Below are 21,717 nucleotides of genomic sequence, written 5' to 3'. Positions count from 1 at the left end.
TTTATTTAACGATTACATTGGAGAGAGTCAATGGGTTTGCAGAGTTGCGTGTATTCGCTCCGACAGTTGTAAGCAGTTTCGTAGCTAGGCAAAAGGACATAACCGTTTAAGGAGCGGCACTCCAGGGGAATTTTCTCAGGGTAGAGAGCCGTCTACTGCGTGCGGCCCATTGCATGTAATTCTCAGCTGCAGCATCATCTCACTAAGTAGTAAACAAACAGAACTTGTTCATAATGGCGTGAGATGCCATATATATCTGCAGTTCCTCCTTAACGTTCTCATCTTTGACAAATTATTGTCCCTATAATTCTACTAAGGTTTAAGGGAATCACGTTTTTAATTAAACACTGTGCTAATACTCTGGACCGAATCAACTTTTTTATATCAACCATTTATTTCTATTTGAACACTAAACTAAATTTCACCGGGATCTTGGAGCTTTAATTGTACATTGATTCCTCAATAAGCTCTTTTCTAACAACGCCTTTTTAAAATTCAAAACAACTGTAGTTAATCCTTTGTCATAACTTGGCTACAGACTCACGTCGGAACAAATGCTTACGATTAAAATATATATAATCTTAAAACAATGTACGGCTAGTTGGGCAAAATTATATTTGGGTTGGTAGAAGACAGGCGAGCCATGAGGCGTGAGATATTCGTTAGCAAATAGGTCAATAAATGTATCAACAGCATATCAACAGATAATTTTAAACAGTTTAATAAAGTGCACACTGATAATTTTTTAAAGAATTATTTTGTCAAGTTATTTTGCAGTTTAATTGTAAATGCTGCGTGGTTTTGCTTGAGTTGGTTCGGTTTAGTAGGCAAATTGACTGCCAGTTGCCACGTTGTGACATTATGGTTCCAAAAATGTCTTCAAAGAACTCATCCACATGTAAAGGACTTGAATTTAAACCTTTACTGGTAATGTTGTTCTGGTGGAAAATATGTTGGATGCTCCAATCCTTCATTATTCAATGGGTTGGCAAACAACTCTTGTAAAAGATTAAAACTGTGGCGTTCTTCATTCATGTTCCCCTCCCACTGATGTGTAGTGCAGGCGTCTATGGGAGGAAAATGGAACAGGGAATGGTAGACTGATTGACTCGATGTACATAGAGTTACACAGCACGGAAACAGGCCCCTTCGCCCTGAGCTAGTCCCATTTACCTGCGACTGGCCCACGTCCTTCTAAACCTTTCCTGTCCATGTCCCTGCCTAAATGCCCTTTAAATGTGGTAATTGTACCCGCCTCTACCATTTCCTCTGTCAGCTCGGTCCATACACCCACCACCCTCTGTGTGAATCTTTATTATTTGCCAACGCTGTCTTAACTCCCCTTTTTGCCCTCCTAATTTCGCTTTTCAGCGTACTCCTACAACCCCTATACTCCTCAAGCATAGCTCAGATTTGTCTGCTCTGCCTTGTGTTGTTCACCTTTCAGGTCTTCCGGTTGAGATGAAAATCATAAACCTGGAGGGATAACTCCGCTTCTGTCCCCACAGATGCTGCCCGACCTGCTGATTTTTAAAAATTTGTTTACGTTATTCCCCATCTAAATGATGCGAAAAGTCTTATTTCGAATCTTAACTTCGACCCAATGGTCCCCAAAAGTTCCTCTGGAATAGTAAACTCTTGATCTTCCCCGTACCCTTCGATAATGATGCTGCAATGCTTTGCGTCTGAAATGCAAATGTAAACCAATTAACGATCCATCAAAACGTCCACTTGTGTTGCAAGTTAAAATCTACCCCTGGAGGTAACTGGAGAGAAATCAAATAAGTAGTACCGCAAAGGTCAGCTGGCGTCTTTATTAATGGACATATAAAACCTGACACTTCAGCATTCAGAACTTAGTTGAAGATAGTACGTGCAAAGTCTTTAGAAGGCTGCAAAGATACACAAGACTATGTCGATAGATAAAAGTGCAAATCTACTAATAGATACAGCATCCTGCTTTTGAAAGCAGCGAGTAAGAAGAGCACTCCAGCTCTTATAAACCACACAGTTCACCTACTGTGGCATTAATTTTGATGTAGTGTATCAGTTGCCCATTTTTGTGTAAGGAAACAACGAACTTCACATGCTATCTATGATCTGAACTCTCCCTAGAAGTCTAAGGGAAAAACAAAACTTTATCTTCCTTAACGATATATGGCAAGGTAAAAATCCGTCTGCTTCTATGGTGAAACATCCATGAAAAGACTGTGTAAAAAGTGTGAAGTCGAAACTTTGTCCTGCAATGCATTGCAATTGTTTTTATTCAATTCATTTGCTGAATTTCCACAGATCGAATTTCACTTTTTTTACCGCTTCCGACATCTCTAAATACAAATAACTGTACATGAAATCATAAAGCTTTTTTTTATAAATTCCGTTACAGGTTTAATACACATTGTGTATTAAAAATGTTGTAAATATTAATCATCACTTAATTGCTAAATTGGGTAGTGATTAACATAAAAGACTTTCTTATATTTCTGTGCTCCTTTAACTGTATGAGTTTCCAGTTAGCATTTAGCATTTGAAAGCTTGGATAACAATTAACCAGTGCGTCGAATTTCTAACAGTTATGAATTGCTATGTATCTGTAAGAACGTTTGTAATAAACATAATTCTGCGATAACTTTGCTAGTCTTAACACCTAATTTTCGTTGTCTTATTGATTCGGAACTGCAACTGACAGTTAAAAAGGCACAGAAGATAATAGCGTGTTCCCAGAAAGGGAATGTTAAGCCAAGAGCACACACTCCGAAAATGTGAAGATATTGTATATTACATATTCGAAAAGCAGGGCTTTTTGTTTACCATGAATAATTTTAACTCAGCGCAAAAAATTATAATATTCAATAACAGATCAAACATTTATTAGGAAATCTATGTTCGATAAATAAGCACAGACAATAATTTAAAACATAGCACAAATTGACCAATGTATAACCAGAGTGGTTATTCTACACAGAAAACATTCTATATCACAGCTTTGATCGTTCTGTTCAATGTAACTTTCGCCCGATGGTTAGTTCTGACCAGTTCATGCAGATGAAGGTATAGGTTATGGGTTATGTGGTTCCAGGGCTCGAAATACTCACGTGCACATCGCATGCTGGATACCTCCCCTTCTGCATGCTGTGCAGGTGGCATTTTTGAATAAAGTATTCCTTATATTAAAAAAAAGAAAATCACCCAAATCATGAGCTACGACCAAGGAGGAACAAGCCTCCGGGAGGCTTGAACATAGTGCATTGAGAAAATACCGTTAGTCAGTCCGTGTTCTTGCATTGTCCGCTCATGTTAACGTGGCCGCTGTAGTGCAAGACTAAATTATGCTTCCGTACGTTCTCCACGGCGGAGAAGAACCTGGCGGTATTGTAAATTAAAAGGGATCTGTTGAGCCAAGTGCTAAAGATACAGAGGCAATGCTGCATGGCCAAAATCACAAATATATTTGGCATTGACAATTGGCTCTTATGTAATTAAGGGTATAGAGTCCGAGTCAATAAAATTTTCAACAATGAGATAGATTATTGATTGGTTAAGAGATATGGAACCAAGGCGAATAAATGGTAGATCGCCAAGGATCTATTGAGTGACAGAAGAAACCTGAATGGCCTATTCTATTCTTGGACAAGAAGAATTGGGAAAACATAATATGGCACATCTGCAATGTCCGTGAAGTGCATCGAAATGTAACAAGACAGGGTCTGTGAACACTGTCCAGTAAGTATATATTATTATATATATTAAGACTAAAAATGTGCAGAAATTCAAAGCAAATAAAGGTGTCCCCTAAAGTTGGTCAGAGCTCCTTCTTTGTGTGATTTAACATGTTATTGCAACAGGTCATCTCGTGATCTGGAAAAGTGGTTCAGAAAGATGAGGCAGCACAGAATTCCAGATCACCGCCATTGATCAGAGTTCTTGAAGTTTGAGTCCATTGGTAATCGTTTTGCCCTCTGGTGCCTCTAGCATTTTCCTCGCCTATTAATATTTTAGAGTTTGACCAACCTCCCTCCCTCCCTCCCTCCTCCTGGTTGCGTGTGGGTGCTGAAGGATGTGATTCCAATCCTGAGTCGACTCCCTGGTTGCTGAATGCTGGATAGAAGGGGGGCAGCTGCATTAGGTGAAGCTCATGGAGACTGTGTGCTCGAGTGCTTTACGGCGCAGGGAGGCAATGCTGGTCCCCCGCCACACGTCGCTGTCCGGGGAGCTGCAGAGCTGCGGCGAGCCGCTCGTCACGTTGCCGGGGCCGGCCAGGGAGGCGGGCACCATGCCAGGGAAAGTGGGCTGGTAGAGATGGGACTGCAGGCCGCCGCCGTTCGCGCCAGTGAGGCTATTGGAAAGACTCATGGAGTTGGACGGGCCTCCGAGGCTGCACTGGGACAGAGACTGAGCCATGGCCTGTTGCCTACCCAGAGCTGGGGGCAGCTGCAGCTGCGAGACCCCCATGCCTGCCGTGGCCCAGCGGGTATCATTGGCATGGAAAGAGCAAAGGCTGTCGCCCATGCTGGCGCCTGGGAACTGGGGCAGTCCTGGCGTAGGCACCAATGTGCCAGGGGCGCGGAATACATTAGTGGTCTTCTTTCGCTTCTTCCACTTGGCGCGGCGGTTCTGAAACCAAACCTGAAAGCAGAATAAAGAGGGAAATGCAGTCAGGAAGGAAAGAAAACAGAGTGGGCGAGAAACATTAATCCTGTCAACATCAGACCTCAGTGGGTAAAAAACGAGCCTGCGGCTCCCAGCAACAAACAAGATGCTGGAGGAACTCAGCGGGCCAGGCAGCATCTGTGGACAGTCCAGATGAAGGGTACCTACCCGAAACGTCGACTGTCCCTTTCCCTCCACAGATGCTGCCCGACAAGTTCCAGCAACTGTGTCTGCAACGGTCTGTCCCAGGTAAAACAGAACTGATTTGATGTATGTGAGTGTCCCCACTGTTTCAGCGGAGGCAGTGTGGCTGAGATTCTTGTTGGGAGATGGATCATTAATGTTCCCAGGTAACAACCCTGCTGCCTCTGCTGTTGGCAGGCAGCACCCCCAAACACACACACACACACCCACACACACCCCCACCCATCCAAGTACTGACCAGGGCAAAGCTTGCTTACCTAGTCAACTTAGAGGATGGTGCGTGCATGGAACGAGCTGCCAGAGAAAATGGTTGAGGCAGGTACAATAACAACATGTTAAAAGACAATTGTACCGGTACATGGATAGGAAAGGTTTAGAGGGATAGGGGCCAAATACGGGCAAATGGGACTAGCTAAGGTGGGCATCTTGGTAGGCATGGAGGATTCGGGCCGAAGGGCCTGTTTCCATGCTATACAGCTCTGTGACTCTATACTGGGGACGCTCAGGGAGCTGCGGAGAGGACTGGTCCATTGCCCCAGTGTCCCGAAAGTGGCGGTTGATGGAGAATTGGCCATTCGTCCAACGGTAGATCACAAGGAGAGCGGAATAGTTGGGGTAGAGGGAAGGGGATGGGAAAGAGGTAACCACGCTGGGCTCGCCGGAGAGTCTGTAAGATGCCCAATTGCAAATCCAGGTCAAACTATGAAATGGTTTAAGAGGTTAGGGCACGCTCCGGTCTCCAGAAAGAAGACTCGTATTTTTTTAAATACCCGGGGAGGGAGGGGGGTTGGGGGAGGAACCTCCTCGTGTCACCCTGATGACGATTTCTGAGGGAGGGGAATCAACTTTAGAAAAAAATAATTTAATTTGATTCAGGTGTAACTGGGAAAATAGGAGTTGTAAAAGAAAAAAATACAGACACAATTAGGACTTCAAACACTTAAAGTAAAGGGAATTAATTGAACCACATGGAGAACAACGTTGTAGTAGAGATGGAGAAGTAACTCATCAGTTTATGGCGGAAGCGTTGAAGAGCATGTTGAAATACAAAGAGCAGGTTGAAGTAAATGAAGAGTCCTTCATCGCCTATTACGCACCCTTTTAGAACTTTCACAAGTTGCCTTATAATTAAATGATTTTCCGTTAGTACATGGAGTTCCACTTCAGTGCACGTAGATATAAAATTAACCCGAGATTATATAAATTAATATTCTTTTGAAATACTTTGCATTAGAATTGTGTGATTCTATACTGTGATTGTCACCCGGAAAGAGTCAACAGGCACATAATAGGCACATAAGGTGTTTAACTTATCTTGAGATCATTCACTGTATTCTCTTAAAATGTATTCTCACGTTTAAAGCAATAGGCAAGGAACAGCAAAATTGTCAAAAGTGGACGTATTGCAATAAATACACGAAAAATGTACTGAAATAAAGGGTGATTGAAACTGCATTTTTTAAAAGCAAAAGGACGTCTTAAATCATTACGTGTTACCCTTTAGGAAATCCTGCCGTTCATTGAGGAGACCCATGGCTTTGTGATTAAAATATGAGCTATCTTGACTAATCTTGATTTAGAGAATAAGAATTATTTCATCTAACAAAAGGTGCAAGGTGGGCATGAAAAAATAACCGTACTATTTACACAAGGCTAATTCGTGATGATTTTGCAACAGCTGTGAAATAGATTGGAACCGAAGATATAATAAATAATGATCATCATGATAAGGCAAATGATATTGAAGGAAAGGTCGACAGACTTTAACCAAAATTAAAGGTTGAAATAGTATTCAGAATAAATAAGATGTTACTGATCCAGGAAATAAAAATACACAGATTAAAATAGCACCTCCAAGGATGCTTCGATAAAATAAGTCGATGCAGACCGAGAAGCCACTATAGTGACTGAATATAATAAGTTTCTCTGCTGTCTAGAATTTTATTTTTCAAGATAAAAGCAATTCTATAAGTATTTTTTTATTTTATTCGTTTATATATTTATAAAAAGGTACATTGATGGTTTTAACGGAGGTGAGGTCATTTTTGCAAAATACAGCTTTAGAATGTTAGATTTTGCAGGAAACTGTGGGTTTATGAAGATCTCATTGTAATATTTGCGATGATTAATGCGGAGATTTTGTGTGAAATCTCCAGCTCTCGATGTGCTCAGAGCAGAGATTCATTCTGGCCAGCCAGCCGTGAAATCCCAGCGAAATTCATTACACTTTAATAGTGTTAGAGAAAATGCAATTTCTCATTCCATTAGAAAAGTAGAAAATACTTCCAACTTGTCGCCTATTAAGATGTGGCAGGTGACGGAGCATTGCATATCTACAATACAGAGCGGCAGGTTATAGTGAGAATTAAAACACATAATTAGGGAGAAAAGATGAGATCTCAAGGATCACTGTGCAGCGGTTATTTCACTGATATGGGTTTTATGTAAATAAAGTATTGGAAGCTAATTAATACATGCTGGAGACTAATGATTATGCTGATTATATTGTATTTTATTGCACGATTTGCATTATTTTCACATTGTCATTTAATAAACTATTTCAGACTACAGATGATTCAGAAACGGGCTACCTATAATTGTTCAAGTGAAATATTTTAAGTGAATAAATAAATTTCGATATTAGTGAGGCAGGAATGTAAAATTATAATAAATCTTTCTTCTAGTTTATTGTTAGAAAGAAGGTGAAGTTAAACAGTGTGTTTTCGTGGATGTTTGTGTGCGTGAAAGGGAAAGGGATGGAGGCTGGGGAAGCTTCTTGCTTTTGTTCAGCGGGTCCCTGGAACGAAAAGTGATTTATGTTGTAATGTGTTGTCTGTGGAAATTGAATAAGCTTTAGATAATGTCTCCTTTTGTGTGAGATGACAGGAAACAACTGCAAGACAAACGTTAAGAAATGGTAAAGAAAAACAACAGTAATGCAGTAGATTCAACTAAAAAAAAGATCCTTTATATAAAGTAGGAATTGTAAAACCGTGCACGGCGTTCCTAACAAATGAATTGTCCCGTATTGAGAAAATTAATCTCAGCAATAGACACAATGAAAATAACAAAATATCTTTCAACAGAATCGATTATTAATATGTTCATATTTTATGTGAATTCGATCAGAAGATAAAAAGCATATTTTTTCTAAATAAATGAATAAATATGACTACAATCAGAGAGGGATTACCGAAATTCTAAAATTATAATCTTCAGAAATCTCGCTGTAAACATTAACTAAAATTGTTGTGATCGCTGACAAACATCACTTCGCCTAATATTTAAATCTAATTACAAATTCAGTGAAAAGGACATATTTTAATTCTTAAAACAAATTCTTATAATTAATTTTAAACTGAACACTGACTGAACTGCGAATAATGAAATCCCCGCCATCCTGATGTTGTCTACAAGGTATGTGGTAAGATCTCAATGATTTTATTTTGAACAGTCGCCTAATTTGCTATTGGAAACTTTCAGTTGTGAACGCGTGGGAGTCTTCCATGCAATTTATGATTATTCGGTAGTATTTTAAAACTAGGTAATCCAACCATAATATATCGAAGTTATCAAAAATAATCAGTCCCTCTAGACCCAATACATCTAAGGCAATACATATGAACATTTTACATCAAAAAAATGTACGATTCAACTTACTTCTCCCTTGTTGTGATATTTAACTTAATTCAAATTCCCAGTTTTGAATTTCAACCCAATCATAAATGTAATCCAGTAACAAACCATTCATGATTTGTGAGCCCGTTCCATCTACTTTGTTCGAAATGTTGATTATTTTAATTTCTAACTATGCTTCTGACTGTTTGGATTATTAAACTCTCTTTGAGCTGCACGCTAGTAAACACTCGGAATTAAAATGTTGGAAATCTGTTCAGATTTGATCTCCAATCTTTCTTTCACTAGATGAGAGTCTCTAGGACTTTTGAGTCATGATTATTTAACTTATGTATATAACATGCGCCGTACTTTTTAAGTGCTTTCTCTATGCAAACGTCTAAAATGTAATTCTTTACTCTTTCCATTATCTGCTTTATCATCAGATTAGAATCGCTATCATGTTAAATCATTGGGCAGCCGTTGTAATGGCCAGTGTCAGCAGTAATTACAGATAGCCGCTTCGGGTGATTTACTGATTATACCGTTCGTCAAAACCCGGAAACCTCACAAATCTCCACGTCTTTAAGAAAAGAGTTTCCTTCTGCAGTCACTGTTCCCAACCGCACAGAGATTAGTTTCATTGGCCTGCGTTACTTTGGGAGGCGCAGAGCTTTGAGCCGATCTGTAATTCTTAACACCACGGTCATAAATCTTTAAATGAAATTAGATGCCGGCTGCATAATTTCCTTCAGCTTCTGAAAATGCTGAATTCCAGTTATGAACTCGAACTTTGTCTGTATTTTGTATCATAAATATCTGGCAATTTAATCAGCACTTTCCATTGTGAAGAATAATTATCGTTTTCCTAATTCTAAAATGTGTTTTCATAAGTGTTACATTGTGAGAATTTGAACTTGAATTTTATTTTACGCCAGTTGTTAGTTTTGGTTCATTTTTTTTCATTCCAGGTTTACGTAAAACTTTACCTTTTAATCCCTGGTTTCATCTCTAAATATTCATCAAACTTTGAAAATAATTTAAATTCTGTGCCTGACGATGGCAATATAAACGAAATATATAGTAAAACCGATTTACAAAGGCGAGCTACCAAACACCGAAGTAAAAATAATGCAAACATCTTCCGGTTGTTCATTCCTTAAGAATTATTCGTGGTTTAAAAAGATTCTTTAAAACAATATGTACAGCAACACCAACGTTCTGAAGATCAACCATACGTTGTACAGCTATATATATATATATAGAGAGAGAGAGAGAGTACATTAAACTGATGTCCTGCTGGATGAGATTATTGAGGATGCCGAATCTAACTGTAAACTGATTGAAAGATTCCCCAAAATCTGATAATCTGATGGTGTGTTTGTTCAGACACCGGGTGCCTTTCAACTTCTATCTTTCAAAAGCCAGTCTTCATCCTGACTTGATGACGGGTTGTTAATAACCCGAAACCTTGTCATATTCTGCTGTCATCTCTTCTGTTCTATGTTTTCAAAATTGCGTGGTCGCTTATTTTACTCGTTTTCTCAACCGCTTTAGTTTTCAGCAACAACACACGCATTCTGCCTCCAAGTCCTTTAACCGTCCCGTGGTCTAATTATCTTGCCTGATATTGAGCTTTTCGGAAAGTCTCGATATTCCTTCACTCAAAGCAGAATTAACAAACGAGAGTTTAATTTGCTCACTTACTAGACTCTCTGGAGAAAGCTGAAGAAAGCCTAACACATTAGAATTTCGTTCAAATCAAGTGCAGTTTTAAAAAGTGCAGCCTAAAACGCACCTTTATTCACCCTTTTTGCTGGCTTGCATACAAAATTTGAGGCAAACGAAACAGTTTCGAAGTTATTGATACTGACTTTCAGAATTTGTTAGAAATACTAAAAACTCGTTGATGATACTCTTCAAGATTAACGTTAAGGGAATCGCCCTCCATGCACAATAATCGTTCCCCCTTTGGGAATGGGTTAATTCCTCAGTGCCCCATCACCCCACAAGGATCGCTTGCCTTTCGCGGGCAATGTGCCTCGATTCTTACCTGCACCCTGGACTCGGTGAGGCCGATTCGCAGAGCCAGTTCCTCTCTCATGAAGATGTCCGGATAGTGGGTTTTGGCGAAGCTCCGCTCCAGTTCGTTGAGCTGAGCTGGGGTGAAGCGGGTCCGGTGCCTCTTCTGTTTCTGCTGGCTCTGTTGCTGCTGCTGTTGCTGCTGCTGTTGCTGCTGCTTCTCCGCGTCTTTGCCGCTGGCCGAGCCGCCGCCACCGCCGCCGCCTCCTCCCGGGTTCGATCCAGCCGATGCGATGCTTTCCCCCGGAAGGAGGGTCGCACCCTCCACCGTGTCTGACCCTGGTGGGCAATCGCCTGGGTGGCCCGACTCAGAGCCTCCGGGTCCCATCCGACACTTCACCGCCTCCCGGTGCCCGAGTAATTCAGCCGCGGCATCCTTCATTCCTAGTAAACAAAATAAAGCAAAGCAAACACAAATCAGATAGTGATCCAAAAAAAGGGAAACAGACAGAAAAAAAAACTTTCTATCAGTTGTTAATATCAGTGATAGATTTCCCTAACTCAAACAGTAAGTGCAATTCTGTTAGATTGATTCTAAATCAAATTATTGCAGTAATTTGAAACTAAAATAATTAATTTTAGATAGAATTAACTAATTTTCGCTGCATTAAAGCGAAGTAGCGAGGAGTCTGTGAATGGAAGCTGCTATCCAGCAGCCCCCGGTGACACGTTCTTGGATAGATTTTTTTGGGGAGCGGAGTTTAGCTCAAACACTCACCCAGGCGAGCGTCCAGGAGGTCGGCGTGTGAGAGCATGGCGCACCGCTCCAGGGTGAGATTCTCCCTAAAAACCGGAGAGGTTTTTTAAAAAATACAAAAAAAAACTACAAATTTCTGTTTGTTGTAAAAGGGGGTCTCTTGCATTATAATCTCCTTTAGAGGGACGGGGTGGTGCTTAACAGTTGAATGAGCCCATGAGCAGCTCCAAATCAGGGCCAATCAAAACTCAACGCTGCAAATGTCAGCGCAAAGTGAGACTCCATTACGCATGCCTCAAGGCAGCTCTCCCCAACCACTCAGAAGCCACTCAGAACATTTACAATTCTATTTCTGCTTTCTAAATCTGATTTATTAGCTTTCAACGTCAAATATTATGCCTTTAAATGACCTGTTCTAATTTGGATAATAGATACAAACCAAACATAATAAAGCCAATATTACAGGAATTATATTTATCCAACTATACCTTATCTGCTCACTTCCCTTCCCTATCCCTTAATGTGATCTATTATGATTCGGGGTTAAATATTGATGTTTTCGCAATTTTATGGTAGATCGTACAATACGATCGTACAATAACGTCTGGACGTTTTCCCACAATGTTAAGCTGTTGAAACTATATTTGTATTAGACAGTCTGCTGGTGGAATTCAACTTCTTCAAGTTTGATGTGTCTACAGAAGGCTTCAATGTTCTGTATTTCATTTGTAACTTGCGTCCGATTCTAGCTACACTGTAACATTTCAGTGTATAATTATACTATTGTCACAATATGTTTGCTATGATACTCTCCAAAAATATTCGACCCTCGGAATATTTTTGAAAACTTATGCACGAAGCACAAATTCAACCCCAGGTGTTGGAGGAAAAATCGGGAAGTTATCAATAATATGGATTTTAACAACTTTATAATCGCATGAACAGTTTACAGAACTGTAAAAACACGTGAAGTCATCCGTTTCTAATATTCTGATTTCCAAAATCAGCCAACAACAAAGTTTCTGTTAGTAATATATTTCAAACCAGAGTAATTTTCAAGATCATTAGGCATTTATCTAATTAGTGCCAAATCTATAAGCTTTTATTACGATTATTAAAATAAAATCATTATAAATGTGTACTAATTTACTACTGGTTTAGACTTGGCTGTCAACCGAAAGAATCTGCTGTTGTGAATGATATCAGTGGAAGCAGCGAGCAGATTACGGTACAGATGTAATGGATGTAGGAACCAGTCCATTCAAATGGTATTCGTATTCGAGATTGTATCTCCTTCTAAGATTTTTAACTTAACACAAGAACAGAATGGGCAATAAGGCACAATTGGGACTGATACACTTCATTGATACGATTCATTTCTATTGTGATTGACTTTTAAACAAAATAGATATAATTAAGAGTATTTATTAAGTGGCAATAAAAGTACAAAACGGGTCTTCTGTAAAGTCGGTTAAAATAAGGCACAAAGGACTAATTTAGAGCAAGTTAATAACCCCCACATAACAATTGAAAAGCCTTAAAGCAGATGCAAGAGTGATATTTTAAAAAGCTCTTTACACGCTGAGCAGACAAAGGAGGCGGCGAGGCGCAGATTGTGCATGTTTGTTCTTTTCTCTGCACCTTGGCTAGATTTATTCAATTCTGCTTTTAAGCACGTCAGTCCTCAGAATGAATGTGTTGCCGATGGGATCCACAGCAGAGTGTTTTAATCCTGATCTCGGCCAGGCCTCCAAGCTTCTATTCCGTGGCTCCAGACCTGATGTGATGGTACCTGCTAATGTGAGTACTCTCGGGGTGAACTCAAAGCTCTTCTTGTGCATGTGTGCGTCAATAACATTGGAGAGCGAAGGTGAACTGGAACCTGGGAAAGGAGAGGATCTTTTGTTAATAAAAGTGTTGTTATCAGAAGCCACAAAAACACAAAACAAAAAATCACCGAGTTCAATTCTGCAAAGTCGACAGCTGCATCTTCATAGAAGGGAAGGGCTCAGGTGTTGAGCAGACCCGGTTGAATGTTTCCGTTTAGTTGCATTTTTAAAAGCTGTTTGTTAAAGTGATCGTTAATGGAACAGAATGTTAGAACATGTATTTTAATTTTGTAAAAGCATCTTGATTATTATCTGTTTGCTTACTGTTCGCCTACTCAGTTTAAATTGAGACAGTGTATGGGCATTAAAATGTATTGACTTAACGCTACAGCTAAGTATGTTTTGTGTTATAGAGAGATCATTGGTTTTATTATTCGCTGTTTACTGCGGGCTGGGTAATGGCAGTCGAATGATTGATAACTTGCTGCATTTATGACTTCTTATACCACCGTGGATTTTTAGATCGGAACAAACGCACCGATATTTGTATAGGTTTGTATACTTCCTGCAGGATCCAAAAGGAAGGGAAAAGGGCGGGGTGGGATGGAGGAGAACTTTGATAAATATGCACCGAATAGAGTGGGCGAGGCGTGGGAATAAAAATGGAAAAATAATTAACAATAGCAGAACTTTAAAAAAAAGTTTAAATAAATAACCGAATCTCTGTAAGTTTCTTTAGTATGTCGGGTCCCCCTGTCCACGAAAGTACACGTCATTTTAAGAATGAACAAGCGCCGTCTAAATAGATTAGTTTTTGATCATCCACTTCACGCAGAACATTTTCTGCTGGGTTTTATTTCGTCTGAACTGATGACAACGCAGATGATCAGGAACAGAAATTATTTTCAAAATTCTAAATTGCATGAATGTTTTTCCCTTCTCACTTCAAATGGCGAGAAAGAGCGGCAGTTGAGATATGCAGATGGCTGCAGCTGTCAGTGAAAAATACTCCGAGCGGGAAAGTTTCTGGGTAGATACTGAGCCAGGGATAACAAAAAACAACAAAACGAACACCTTACCGCTTGCCCCCCTTTGCGGATACTTGTTCAGGGTAGATTTTTCCATCATCATCGTCAAAGAATTGTCAGCAATTTTAACTCTGTAACATGTCCTGCAGCAACATTTTGCTCAGACGCAGCGAAACGTAGTAAAAATGTTTTCACAATAGGTTTCTAAACAATCGGTGTAAAGACAGGCTTTGTTTATGGAATGGACCAGTACATTTTAAATAGGTTTCAGATTGTTGCTCACACCAAAAGGAGCAGTGAAGTAGCTGCCTGAAAACATATTGGTTGCTCGTAATATAATTTATTTATTGAGTTTGTCTGTTACAGAACAAAAAGATTCAATTTTATACCAACACAACGTAGCGAGGAACTAAAGACCCAAGAGGAGCGCAGGGCATTAACTCATGTCGTTTATTTTATTAAAGGGACAGAAACTGGACATTTGGATTTTTAAAAAATATGTATATTTATATTTGCCCCTGTACCTACCCGTGACAAGATATATTTGTTAAATAGAATTAAAAGATGTAACTTGTAAATTACTCCAGTTATTTGGGGTAATTTTCTATCCAACACTGATGAAAGCCAAAAACCCCAATGATTCATAAATTCCACCCAACTAAATCTATTGTAGTATGAAATCTGCATAGGAATAGCGCATCTGCTTAACTGGATAGATCAGACTTAAAGTATAAACAGGCTGCAAACCTGCAAATATGGGCCACATATCCAGGAAACAACTAGTCTTGAAACGTTATTGGCCAAATGTAATATTAAAAAAGTCATGTAGATAAGACGACTAGTATAAATATGTTGACCATTGGATATCTGAGTTGTATATAGTATATATTCTCTGATTCAATAAAGATATTAGCTATGTCTTACTGATAAATGTCCTGCAAATAATTCACACTGATAAACGGATTATAAACTGTTGTAAGAGTTCCAGAAATCGTCCATGTATCCAGTCAGCTATTTAGCTATTTCTTCATCTTCTTTGCCTATTCGCCTGGTTTGATTCCGTTTGTTTTTTAATGCTTATTCCGACCCCTGGCGTTTGAAATGAAGAGTCCACCACAATAATTAACGATCGCACATTTTCTTATTTTCTTGCCTGATGAGAAGAATCAATTTTAATTCGCTGGCAAATTAGAGCAATGCTTTTCTGTGTCATTCAGTTATATAAAACAAGCCAGTGATTGGGGGGTTTTATTTGTTTTATGCAAAGCCAGGGAAATAAACAACCGCAAAGAGACAAATAAAAAACGGTCAAAAATTGTATTTTTAAAAAAATTAAAAACTTTAATTGGACAAAACTTAAAAAGTGTCGGTTACATCCTCTCTCCTTCCATTTGTTTCTTAACAAGATACTGATAATAACAACACATCAATCTTTTCCCCAAATAAATAAAAATAGACAAACAAACAAATTCGCCTCGAACAAGTTAATGCGGTGTATCTGAGTGGAAAGTAGATATTTTCACGCACTCTGGAGATGAGGATAGACTTTTAATAATATCACAAGAAAACAAATGTAATTCCAGCAATTCTCAGCTCGGTTAGTTAGTATTCTAACACCGTACTCAGCTCTGCTTTTTAAAACCCAGTTAGTTCCAGAATATGACTGTCATTCAATCAGGGACCTTTCGATCCGCGTGCGTTTATTATTTGGCTATTCCAGAGGTAATATGGGTTATTTTACAAGGATGATTTTTGTTGACTTTTTCCCAACCGAGCTAATTCGGGCGTCTATATTCACTCAATTAGAGAATTCTAAAGAGAAAATCGATCTTCCATCTACAGAAATGCCAGGTTAACAAATTAGATTCTTGTTTCGTGCAGGTGATTTTGTGAGAGCGCAGACAGTTCATGAATTAGAAGTAATAAGTTGTTTGTGTCGATGTTTTTTTCTTGCCGAGACCAGGAGAATGGATCGGAGCTGCGAGGGACTCGCTTTACCGGATCACACACTCCAAGCCACTGCTCTGCCCCGCATCCCACCGTCGCTAAATCTTCGCAGCCGCAAACCTGCCTTCAATTAAGGGGCGCTCTGCCCCCGAACGTGTGCTCTATTAAATCGTGATTCAGCCAAAAGAAATATAATTATGGCACCAAATAAAATAATCAGCATTGAAGAGCGATTTCGTTAATGAGATGGAGCGGCTGCATGTCACGGAGTACGGGGGTCTCATTAAACGCTGGTAATGAGGCTGGGTTTGTGGATGAAGCAGAACAGGAGTGTTTTTTTTAATCTGCCTTTTTAATCCAACGTTTAGCGCGAGAGAGAAAGAGATTCGGGCAAACGAAAATTAGCAACACTCTAATTTAAAAAAAAATCCCATCACACTGGAATCGATGTTGTACGCTATTTTAAAGAAGGTTCAAATCAAGAACTAGTTACATTTTCCAAATTGGGAAATTCTGACGCCTGGAGGATTAATTTTCTCCCGCCACCGGCCTGTATGTACAGGTCTTGGTTAGCCTGTCCAATCGTTGGCGGGCCCTACATTGAATTTCGCTGGTCTGCACATTTTGCCTTCAAGGTTTGCGCTGTTACTGATTTGCTGGGACTGCCCCAATTTGCTTGCATTTGTCCAAGTGACCCAACTTCCTGGCTCTAGCCCAAGTATTAGGTTTGTTTGTGTCAACGCTTTGGGTGGGGCAATCGAATGCTCCCCCGTGATTTTTGCTGGGCTATAACACACCCATCCTCGGTCAGAATTTACAGGTCATCAAAACTGTAAACTGCTCTTCAGCCTCCCAGTTAATGTAACACCTTTGCACCCTGTTGCCCGGGCCAGTTCCTCGCTCGCCCCTCGCGGATTTGTGTTTCTGTCCAGACATCCGAGCACTAAATCCAATCCTGCTGCAGTGCTTTACTGAAGCACTACTGCATTGGCAGAGGTGTCATCTGCTATATGAGGTTAAACCGAGTCCTTCACTCAATATCACTAAGAACATTATCAGATGGCTGTTTAGTGGGAGCTTACTTCGGATAAATTGGCTGCCTTTCCCAGCACTTCAAAACATTTTAAAGGTTTTGGGTTGAAATGAAAGTTGTTTTCATTCAGAAGCACGGCTCAGACCCATCCTAAAATCTGTAATATCCCGAGATACTTCACAGGAATAGTGTAATCAGTTTGGCACCAGGCACCGTGGTGACCTATCTGTACAGATGGTCAAAGAGCAGGTTTTAGGAAAGGACTTACTTTAAATAAAAGACTTTAAGCTTTCAGAAGCCCAGAAGTGGCAGTGGTTTGAGACCATGGAGGGACTTGAACTGATGGATGGAAGATTCACAATCGAGGCGTTCCAGGACCCGGAGCCAAAGTTCACCCTGAGCATGGGGGTGATGGGTGAACGCAATTTGCTGCGATTTAGGGCAAAGGCAGGAGTTTGGAGGGAAATCCTTTGTTGCACCACACGCCAATGGCATGTCCATGGGTCACTCTTTTCCAAAGCCTACTTTTATGACTTACTTTTACTGAACTTGTTCATTGAATGTGGACAGTGACAATTTTCATCAGTGTCATTTGAGTTCTGTCCATTAAATGCCAGACTGTACTCTGAAGGGACTTCTGGAAATCTACGTGTTCCAAAACAGCCTCTCGCAATGATTTTCTCTCCCTGCGATTGTGTGGAATCAACAAGGAAATCATAATCAGAATGACATGTACATGGGCGTTAATGCACACCAGTGTTAAAGTAGAATAATCAAAGAAAAAATATAAACAGCTTCATGCGAACCACATTTAACCTCGAAAAGATCGATGCACGGGCAGAAATCTGTTGAAAAATCTGGTTGATCAGCGTACCAACTAACCGGTGCAACTTTAGAAAATGAGCTTGGTCAGATATTCGCATACTTATGCAAGTACCTCCTAGAGGGAATCTCAATTTAGAGTCTTCCATGTTCTCCCCGAGTTATAGGGCGCATTACATAACATCTACGCCAGCCCGGAATAATTCGGTTTTAATGCCAGGAGTTTCTATTCAGTTGCTGCACTGCACATTTCCTCTCCTCCAGCAGTTAAAATTGTTAATAGTTGGAAATTTTGAGGAAGAATCTGTGCTCTTCAGACATTTAAAAATTAGGAGCAATTACATTTACAAAAAGTGCATGAGTCCCGTAAATCCCGAGCACGTCTCCAGGGTACATCGCTTTAGTTCCCTGCCAGTCGCAACGGGGTCTATCACTAGGATCAGCAATGAAGGTGAAAACATCTGCGACACACCTTAAACTTACCGTTGTAATTCCATGTGAGTGCTTTAACAATTATTTACAGTATACAGTCCCCTTAACATAAGGAAGAAAGTTCCAAACATAGTTCGACCTTCCGGTAAAGCGGCAGTTAAATTATTTATGTTCAGAACAAATGTGTCTTAAATTATTGTAATTAAATTCGTATTTTATATCCCAGTTACACAAGAGTTGTACTTATATTTGAGTTTGACACCGAATTACATCCTTGGAATAGGGCTCTTCTTTAAATTTATGCCATCCTTACACAGCAACACTTTGGCATACAGTGGAAGTATTCATATCTTCCATCAGTTTTTGTTGGAAAAGCTATCAGAGAATATTCTAAGAAAAGCAATAAATAATATTTTGAACAATGTTAACAAAACAAAAACTTTATTAAAAATACTCGACTGAGTTACAGATATCGAGTTGCTACAGATAGGGAGTTGCACCACATATCAATGGCCATCTTATAATTCTCAAATATGAAATAAGCAGGATGCAAGCACTGCTCGTCACTATGTTTTATATGTCATATGTAAGATAGTCAATGAATAGAGGTCCTGCTTTAACTACTCAGAATCAAACTCTTGAAAATAACCAAAGTAAATTAATTTACAGCATGAGTTGAGTGATGCAGATAGTAAAAATAGAAATATGAAAATTAGCTGACCTTTCTATCATAGAGTTAGAGGAGTATGATGTGTAAAACAGCTCATGTAAGGAGCATGCTTTGGTATTATATACCACTATTTCAAGAAGCGAGTTGAAGTTAATTCTACTATAATAATACATGGAGATTAAATTGTTCCCTACATTTTATCTACAAATGTGTTTGGTATTAGAATTATCCATTACAAGGATTTTAAAAATAAGTAGGATGGAGAGTTTAATTTCTCAATAGGGTGAATGTTTAAAATTTCAATAGATTGGGTGGTGTTCTTCCTTCCTATCCTATATTCAGAAAAGTTTTTTCAGACTACAATATTCACAGGTCATCTAAGCCCATTGCAAGTTTACCAGTGAGAAAATGAAGTGAGTCCAAATAATTTTTAAACTGACGATAGTAATAAAACAGAAAAACTCTCAAACCTCATTGACACTATCGTTATTATTACAAATCCAACTTTAGTGCTACAGTTGCTGCCCAATATCATCACAAATATCAATATCTGTAAAATGCCACACAAAACCAACAGGTCAAAATTATGCTGTCAGTACTGCTGCAACAAGTCTACTGAAAGGAGAACCATGTGCCACTCTCAAGAGGATTATTTTTAATCCTACAAGGAGGCCGATGAAAAGAATCATGGAGATTCCAAGTAATTCACCAGGCAATTTTCAGTATTTGGTTTTGTATCAGACTGGAAATATGCCACACAGTTACAATCTCCAGATTGAGATCAGACCACTGGGTTACACGGTGCTTTCATCTTGATACTAAGTGGCTTTGGTAGTATAACAATTATTAAATCACTTGAAAACAGACAACAAAGCTGCCTCTGTTCTTGAATAAGTTTTTTTGAAAAAGGAGAAATGGTGCCAGTATATTTGGCCAATGATGTAGCAGCTGCCAAAATACAACCAACCATCAAGTTGCCAGACCACAATTTATATTCACTTTATCCTATCAGGAGAATGGAAGGAATCTCTTAGCAAATAGGCATTTGAATGTCAGATGCACACATAAAATAAGACAACTTATTGTCAGCATGTACATTTATTTAATGTTTCATTATTTCACCATGATGTGGAACAAAATTAGTCTGTTGTCCAATGGAGGACGACCCGGATCACACAGGATTGATACATAAAGCCCAAGCTTAATAATAACAGGATCATAATGCCTAAAACAGAAATGAATAGGGAAAATGGAATGGACACTGTAAATATTAATAACAAAAGAGATCATTGATAATAGGTTCTATGCTTCTAATTTAATTGATCCTATTGTGGCCTGGGCTTCCTTGTATTCCTCAGTTTCTTCCAAATCTTTCTCGCTTTCCTAAACAGGAAGGATATAAAATGTAAAATGTTTTAATTTTCCACAAATGTACATGCATAATTATTTTGTATGAAATCTATAATACTCCAACTAACAGATTAATAAAAACACTCAAAACATTCACAACTACAACAGAAGACTACACCACGTTGTACAAGACTAGTAACTTGCATCTAAATCTAGCTCTGCAACTTGAGGTGTTCCTGCTAGGAATTCTACATTAGTAGCCCCAGCATAATTAGCAGCATGGATTGTAAGCATCGCTTTTGGGGAGGATAAAAATGATTGGTGTTTATTTGGTGCAACGTTCATCACTATAGATACAAAGGGTTGTCAAAAGTTTGAACCAAATTATGGATTTAAAAACTGCCTTTCCTTGAATGGGAACTAATGCTGCTAATAGCCTAGGTAGTGAACTGTTGCAGCCATTGACAAAGTACCAGTAAAGTGAATGAAATTCTAACAAGAATTGAAATGGGCAGCATGGTCCAATACTCAAATGGAATCCAAACAAACTTATGGAGCTAACTCTCAGCCAGTTAGTGTCCAAGTTTCAGAAGGTAGGTTGCAGAATATACAGGTAGCCCTGTTCATACAGGAAGGGAGTTAAATAATGTACTTATTCACAGAAATTAAAAAGTAAAATTAGAATAGAAATTAATTAGAAATAAAGAATGGAGGAATAGAAGCTCAACAAGTCTAATGACCCATAACTGACCCAAACAGATCAGGAAAGAAAACAAAAATTTTTTTCAAATGCGTTAAGTTAACTAATTCTAGTCAGAACTAAAATTGGCAATGGGACTCTCGGACTAAGATTGTATCAGTCAACCACAGCATCTCCTTAACATTTGTGGGGGACTATTAGAATCAGCTGAAAGCACTAACTAGGCAAAAGTAGTGAACTTAAACACTGAAATTAGAAATGAATAGCAAAGTGTCTGATCTTTTTCTCTGATTATCAAATTGAATTCTAAGACACTTTTAACACCTCAAAGTTACAAAAAAAAATTGAACTTTGCAGCAGTTAGTTATATTGCAATTGGTGGAATCTCCACTGGAGAATCCCACAACACTGGAGAACATAAAACTTCTGGGTGATTATAAGATCATTTTGAGTCAATGACACACAAGCACTGCTTAACACCAATTTAAGGCAGTGTCATTGCTGTACTTTTATCTTTATCCTGATCAATGCTCAGATAATCAACTTTAACCAGTCAGCAAACTACCCACAAATGCTCCTGGTTCCTTTTGGACAGACTGGAGGATGTCATTTAATGCTTTCTGCTCAGCACAATTAAATAATAAAACAGAATGTAGAT

The 21,717-nt window shown here is 39.1% G+C and overlaps 2 protein-coding genes across 2 annotated transcripts in view; both read right to left on the bottom strand.

Moving 5' to 3' along the window:
• Positions 1-4,122: 4,122 nt before the first annotated feature.
• otpa (orthopedia homeobox a) lies at positions 4,123-11,306 on the bottom strand. The gene is made up of 3 exons (XM_052020253.1): positions 11,270-11,306; positions 10,523-10,935; positions 4,123-4,626 (listed from the first exon to the last, which is right to left on the bottom strand). The coding sequence occupies exons 1-3, from the start codon at positions 11,304-11,306 to the stop codon at positions 4,123-4,125; spliced, it is 954 nt and encodes a 317-aa protein (XP_051876213.1).
• An 8,782-nt stretch (positions 11,307-20,088) lies between these two features.
• The window catches only part of tbca (tubulin cofactor a), a 49,530-nt gene continuing 47,901 nt past the window's right edge, over positions 20,089-21,717 (bottom strand). Inside the window, exon 4 of the mRNA XM_052019842.1 lies at positions 20,089-20,392. Coding sequence (XP_051875802.1) covers positions 20,312-20,392 — 81 coding nt within the window. The 3' untranslated portion in view covers positions 20,089-20,311. The remainder of the gene's footprint in view (positions 20,393-21,717) is intronic.

This window comes from Pristis pectinata, chromosome 7 (assembly GCF_009764475.1).
Source record: "Pristis pectinata isolate sPriPec2 chromosome 7, sPriPec2.1.pri, whole genome shotgun sequence".
In the NCBI taxonomy this organism is placed as follows: Eukaryota; Metazoa; Chordata; class Chondrichthyes; order Rhinopristiformes; family Pristidae; genus Pristis; species Pristis pectinata.
Note: the sequence above shows the minus strand (reverse complement) of the source record. Positions and strands in the feature narration are given on the sequence as shown.

Bases quoted from the DNA above. Each gene is read 5' to 3' on its own strand.
- otpa (XM_052020253.1), bottom strand. From the start codon at position 11,306: ATGCTCTCACACGCCGACCTCCTGGACGCTCGCCTGG. The intron at 10,936-11,269 runs GTGAGTGTTTGA...TTTGTTTACTAG, and splicing joins CCTCCTGGACGCTCGCCTGG to GAATGAAGGATGCCGCGGCT. The intron at 4,627-10,522 runs GTAAGAATCGAG...TTCTGCTTTCAG, and splicing joins TCACCGAGTCCAGGGTGCAG to GTTTGGTTTCAGAACCGCCG.